Genomic DNA, 6,924 nt, shown 5'->3' on the forward strand with positions numbered 1-6,924 from the left:
GTATAACATTGGCTGGTTAAGGCCGGTATACATGTTTATTCTGCACAAGGTACAGACAAGTCCTGAGGGATCCATGCCTGGTTCATTTTAATGAACGTGAGCTTGTCCTCATTGGCTGTGGTCAGACGGCTGCGCTTGTCTGTGATAACGCCCCCTGCCGTGCTAAATACACGTTCAGATAATACACTGGCTGCAGGGCAGGCCAGCACCTCCAAGGCGTAAAGGGCAAGCTCAGGCCATGTGCCCAATTTAGAGCCCCAGAAGTTGAAGGGGGCAGTACGTGTAGACGTATGCACACATACTGCTCCACCATGTTGCTGTAATGCTGCCTCCTGCTAAGACCTTCCATATCAGCTGGTGGTGCTGGTTGTTGTGGCGTGCTGACAAAGCTTTTGTCCATTTCGGCCATGCTAACCCTGCCTTCTGAGGTGCTGGCAGTGCCCCAGCTGCGTTGGCGACCTCTTCCTCGTCCTCTGCCTTTGCTTTGTGCTTCCACTGTGCCCCCGCTGTCAGGTGGGAATGCCACCAGCAGAGCGTCTACCAGTGTGCTTGTACTCACACATCTTACGACCACGCTCAAGTGACGGAATTAAGGATGGTACGTTGTCCTTGTAACGGGGATCCAGCAGCGTGGCCACACAGTAATCAGCACAAGTTAGAATGTGGGCAACTCGGTGGACGTTGCGGAGACACTGCAGCATGTAATCGCTCATGTGTGCCAGGCTGCCCAGAGGCAACGAAAAGCTGTCCTCTGTGGGAGGTGTATCATTTGTGTTCTCTGTATCCCCCCAGCCACGCACCAGTGATGCCATGAGCTGGTCTGGGTGCCACCCTGCTGTGAACATGGTTCCTCCTCCTCCTCCACCTTGTCATCCCCAAGAACTGTGCCCTGGCTAGACAATTGTGTACCTGTCGTTTGTGGGTGCAGGAACCCACCCTCGGAGCCACTTGTGATTGACTGGCAAGAAACCCTATAAAATTATCCCTCTTCCTCACCCTCCTCCTGTGCCACATCCTCTTCCATCATCGCCAGCAGCGTTTTTTCAAGGAGGCATAAAAGTGGTATAGTAATGCTGAGAACAGCGTTATCGGCACTGGCCATGTTGGTGGAGCACTCGAAACAGCGCAACAAGGAACACAGGTCTCGCATGGAGGCCCAGTCATTGGTGGTGAAGTGGTGCTGTTCTGCAGAGCCACTCACCCGTGCGTGCTGCAGCTGAAACTCCACTATCGCCTGCTGCTGCTCGCACAGTCTGTCCAGCATGTGCAAGGTGGAGTTCCACCTTGTGGGCACGTCGCATATGAGGCGGTGAGCGGGAAGGCCGAAGTTATGCTGCAGAGCTGACAGGCGAGCAGCAGCAGGGTCAGAATGCCAAAAGCGCGCACAGATAGACCGCAGCAGCTCTGACATATCGGGGTAATTTTTAAGGAATCTCTGCACCACCAAATTCAGCACATGCTCTATTTAAGGGATGTGCGTCAAACCGGCTAGTCCCACAGCTGCTACAAGATTTTCCCCATTATCGCACACCACCAGGCCAGGCTTGAGGCTGACTGGCACCAACCACTCATCGGTCTGTTGTTCAAGGCCCGTCCACAGCTCCTGCGCGGTGTGGGGTTTGTCCCCCAAACAGATACGTTTTAAAACTGCCTGCTGTCGTTTACCCCTGGCTGTGCTGAAGTTGGTGGTGAAGGTGTTAATCTGACCGGATGAGAAGCAGGTAGAGGATGAGAAAGCGGAGTAGGAGAAGGAAGCAACAGGAGGCAAACTGAAGCGCCCTGCAATCCTTGGTGGTGGAAGGACATGCCACTGCATTTACCCAGTGTGCTGTTATGGAGATATAATGGCCCTGACCGTGCTTACTGGTCCACATATCCGTAGTGAGGTCCACCTTGCCACAGATAGCGTTGCGCAGTGCACACCTGATTTTGTCCCCCACTTGGATGTGCAGGGAAGGGATGGCATGCCTGGAAAAGTAGTGGCGGCTGGGCACGACGTACTGTGGGACAGTCACCGCCATAAGGCTTTTAAAACTCTCCATCTCCACCAGACGGAATGACAGCATTTCAAAGGGCAATCATTTTGAAATGCTGGCATTCAGGGCCAGCGATCACGGCAGGGTGGGGGGGGGGGTACTTCCTCTTTCGCTCCAGTGTTTGGGAGATGGAGAGCTGAACGCTTCCGTGGGACATTGTGGAGATGCTTAGTGATCCAGATGGTGGTGTTGCTGTCAGATCCTCTGTTTGCAGGGTGGCAGGTGGCACTGTCACTCCAGAGGTGGATGAAGAGGCAGAGACTCCAGCAAGAAGAGGAAGCAGGAGGAGCCAGAGATCTTTCTTGGTTTTTGATGTGTCTACTCCACTGCAGCTCGTGCTTTGCACTTAGATGCCTGGTAATGCAGATTGTGCTCAGGTTGAAAACGTTTATGCCTCGCTTCAGGCTCTGATTGCACAGCATGCAACCCACTCGTGTCTTGTCAGCACATTGTCTGAAGAACTGCCACTCCAGGGAACTCCTTGGACCTGGCTTTGGTGTGCTCGGTCCCTTGCTGCGGTGGGCAGTAGCAGGCGTACTGTCTAGGGGACGGCCGCTCCGCTTTTGAACCCGGCTCCCTCTTCTGCTTTGTTGGTGGCTCTGTGCGACCACCGCCTCTTTCCTCTGAACTACATCGGTCACTCGCATGACCTTGATTCCCTGTGAATCCTCCACATAATTTTCCACCCAGTCTTCACCCCTGCCCTCCTTGTCGGTCTGCACACTTTCGAAAGCCCCAGCAATTGGCACCTGTGTTTAGTCATTATCCGAGACATGCTGCGATGGTCCTCCCATGTACTCATCTTAAAACATAAGTAGTTGGGCGTCGGTGCACTCAATCTCTTCCACTTCTGAGGCAGGGCTAGGTGGATCATCAAAAAGCAGAAGAGACTGCTGCATGACTTGGGGCTCAGACTGCTTGGCTGATTTGACTGATGGACATCGGCTGCAGGTGCCAACTCTGATCTTTTAGCAGGAGACTGGGTGGGAGACAATGTAAAGGAACTGGAGGCACTGTCAGCAACTCAATCTACTATCGCCTGTACTTGTTCTGGCCTCACCATTTGTAGAGCCGAATTAGGCCCGACCAAATACCGCTGAAGGTTTTGTTGCCTACTCGCACCTGAGGAAGGTGTTTCACTTGTGCGTGTAGCTGGCACAGATCGACCATGTACTCTCCCTGCAACAGGAGCTCCACCAGCAGCACCACGACCGGGGCCACGTCCCTTATTTCACGCTCTCCTCATATTTCTCAAATTTAGGATCTTGCCCAAAATTGGTGTTTTTTATAGCAGAATAGAACAACAGTATCTAAAGGGTGTATCTCACACTGACAGATGCAGACAAGGCCGCCAATTTAGTTTTTTGCCCAAAATGTTTCTTTTTAAATAACAGATTAGAACATCAGTATCTAACGTGTGTATCTCACAATAACAAATGCTGCAAGGGCTGCAATAATAAGTACTTTGCCCAAAATGAGTGTTTTCTTTAAACCCAGAATAGTATTGCTGTATTTCAAGATTGTATCTTACACTGACAGATGCAGAAAAGGCCGCAAATTTAGTTTTTAAAAAAACAGAATATGACAGCAGTATATAATGCTTAAAATTTCACACTGACAGATGCAAAAAGGGCTGTAAAATTTAGTATTTTGCCAAAAAGGGTGTTTTTTAAAACCCTGAAAATTATTGAAGTATTTCAAGCTTGTTTTTTACAATCACAGATGCAGCAAAGGCTGCAATATTAAGTACTTTGCCCAAAATGGGTGTTTTTTTAATAGCAGAATATGACAGCAGTATATAACACTTGAATTTTACACTGACAGATGCAGACAAGGCCGCAAATTAAGTATTTTGCCCAAAAAGTTTTTTTAAATTACACAATATGACAGCAGTATATAACGCTTGAATTTTAAACTGACAGATGCATCAAGCGCTATAAAAAAGAGGATATATATATTTGTTGTCAGTAATATTTTTCCCAATATCTGGGACTGACACAGAATGTATTTCAGCAGACACCCTCTATCGAAGTATTGTAAAGTATAAAACAAAATATTTTGCTGGCTAAATTATATTGCTATGCTGCCAGCCTGCCACCACACTCAATAGTCCTTAAAAATAATTTTGTGTCTTTGAAACGTTTTTCTATTGAATATATTCCGATCACACTCCCGGAACTATCTGTCCCTTCCTAATAGCAGCTCTCCCTGACTCACAATGAGCCGAACCACTGTCATAGGGTGCTATATAGCACCCAATGATGTGTTTCGGCCAGCCAATCACTTTAATGCCAGTAGCCAACATGGCTATTGGCATTACAGTACTTACCTGCACGTTTATTGGCTGCTCAGCAGCCTCAAAAACGTGCAGGAAGGAGACTTGAGCATGGCGCTCAAGCACATGCAGTACTCGGACGAGTACCGCCATGTGCCGAGCATAGCGATGCTCAAGCCGAACAGGTATTCCTCCGAGCATGCTCGCTCAACACTAGGTGTGATATACCTATTGTAACAGGGCGCTGAAGGCGCACTCGGTCTCCCATCAGCCGCAGACCTGCTGCTTAGTTTTGGGAGCGAGGTTTTGTGTTCAGCCTCGTTCCCAGGGCGGCCTTTGCTAGATGGGAGGCTCCCTGCTCCTAGGTCTGCCATGAGCGCCGAGCTGATCACTCGGTGCTCGACTTGTTTGTCTGTCGGTCATGTGACGCTGGCCACGTTACTTGACCCTCACTCCCCACTATAAATACAGGCAACCTGCTGGCTACAGTGATTTTGGTCCCTTAGGCTGTGTATTATTATTGTTATTTAGCTTACCTTTGGATTTGACCCTTGATCTGCTTCTTGACACCTCTTCTGCCTGCTCCCTGAACCTTGACGCTACCTCTCGGATTTTGACCTCGGCTTGATTTTGGACTTTGTCTTTGCCTCTTCTCTTGTACTGACATGACCTCCTGGACTGACCCCGGCTAGTTGACCCGCCTCGCCCTTCCGTTTTTGGTGGTACCTTGCTTGTTCCCCTCTCTGTCCGCTCTAGTGCTACCTCTCATTGGCTGTCCTCTTCCCTGCTTTCTCTATCTCTCTGCTTGCACTTACTCAGGTCAGGGACTGTCACCCAGTTGCGCCCCGTCACCTAGGGCATAGATACAAGTAGGCAGGGACAGGGGACCGGGTGGCAGCTCAGGGGGTGCACCTCCGCTCTATCTTTATACCCGCGATTCTACCACGTGACAGAATCACAGGCTTTAATTTAGCATGGACCATCTACATAGCCTCACCGAACATGTGCAGGGTCTTGCTCAAATAGTACAGGAACTTGGGGAGAGACTACAGGTTCAGGAGACCATCTGAACTTCCCCCATTCTTGCTCCCACCACCGTTCAGGTAGAACCACACATTAAATTACCCGATCGGTTTTCGGGTAACCGCCAAAGTATTTTAGCTTTCAAGGAAAGCTGTAAACTTTATTTTTGACTACGTCCTCACTCCTCTGGTCCTGATCCACAGAGGGTTGGTATTATCATCTCCCTGCTTCAAGGGAATCCCCAGGAATGGGCCTTTTCTTTGCCTCCGGATTCCCCTTGTCTTAATTCTGTGGACTTCTTTTTCCAGGCGTTAGGGGTTCTTTATGATGAACCAGACCGAGTCTCTGTGGCAGAATCCAATCATAAGGCCCTCACTCAGGGGAATCGTCCCGTGGAGGATTATTGTATGCAGTTCCGCAAGTGGTGTGTTCCCTCTGGTTGGAACGAACCAGCGCTCAAATGTCAATTTAGGGCAGGCTTGACTGAGAAGTTAAAAGACATATTGGTTTGTTATCTCCGTCCTGACTCTTTAGAGGAGACCATGACGCTAGCCATCAGCCTTCTTAAACCTGAGGTTTCCCCCATTGAACCCAAGATAGAGGCCCACCCGGACGTGCCCATGCAACTCGGGATGACGTGAAGAGAGCTACGCTGTTGTTGGGGCTCTTGTTTTTATTGTGGGGATCCCGACCACTGGATCCGTCAGTGTCCTAAAGCTCTGCCTTCTGGAAAGTCATCCAAGTCTGAAGTATCCAAGGACAAGGTACTCCCGGAGGTGGTAAGAAGTAAATTATTGTTGCCTGTTTCTATTGTCTTTGGAGTCTTAAAGGGGTCAGGAAATGCCTTTGTGGATTCAGGGTCAGCTTTTAGTTTTATTGATTACAATTTTTTTTAACAAATGGGAATTCCCATACTAGAATTGTCCGCCCCAATCCAGGTTGTCGCCATAGATTCTACCCCCCTTCTAGGGGCCACGGTAAAACTCTGTACTCCGGAGGTTACCCTGTCTGTGGGGGTTTGCCACTCAGAGAAATGCTCTTTCTTTGTTTTAGAGAATCTTCCTGTTCAGGTAGTCCTTGGTATGTCCTGGCTACAGCAACACAATCCAGTCATTAACTGGAGTTCGGGCGAGTTAGAGAGATGGGAGCCTAACTGTAGTTCTTGCTTAACCGTAGTTTATTTCTGATTATTCAGATGTTTTTTCCACCACTGAGACAGATACTCTCCCTCCCCATAGGTCTTATGACTGTGTTATCGACTTAATGGATGAAGAGAAGAGATGGACCTTTTTGGAGACGGCGCTGCTGCAGAAAAAGTCGGGACTCGGTTGATAGGTAAAAAGGATCTTTATTACTAATTTGGTCTATGCGTTTTAGGGGCGAACGGCCCCCTTCATCAAGACAATAGCAGTCTGTCTGTACCTCCTGTCTCTTCTCTTCATCCATTATTCTCCATATCCCTAAAACCGTATCCCACGGCAATGGACAAGGACCTGGGCAGCAGCAGCAGAGACCCCAGCAGGCTGGCCGGGTTTATACCAGCATAAGCGATCCAAAGGAGTTGTGACTCATCACAACCCAACACGGTTA

The 6,924-nt window shown here is 49.2% G+C and overlaps 1 protein-coding gene across 1 annotated transcript in view; it reads left to right on the plus strand.

The window, feature by feature from the left end:
* Positions 1–6,666, plus strand: part of LOC122925557 (histidine N-acetyltransferase-like) — an 88,011-nt gene extending 81,345 nt beyond the window's left edge. Inside the window, exons 4-5 of the mRNA XM_044276915.1 lie at positions 5,643–5,758; positions 6,573–6,666. Coding sequence (XP_044132850.1) covers positions 5,643–5,758; positions 6,573–6,666 — 210 coding nt within the window. The remainder of the gene's footprint in view (positions 1–5,642; positions 5,759–6,572) is intronic.
* Positions 6,667–6,924: the final 258 nt, after the last annotated feature.

The sequence above is a fragment of the Bufo gargarizans genome, chromosome 2, assembly GCF_014858855.1.
Source record: "Bufo gargarizans isolate SCDJY-AF-19 chromosome 2, ASM1485885v1, whole genome shotgun sequence".
Taxonomy (NCBI): Eukaryota; Metazoa; Chordata; class Amphibia; order Anura; family Bufonidae; genus Bufo; species Bufo gargarizans.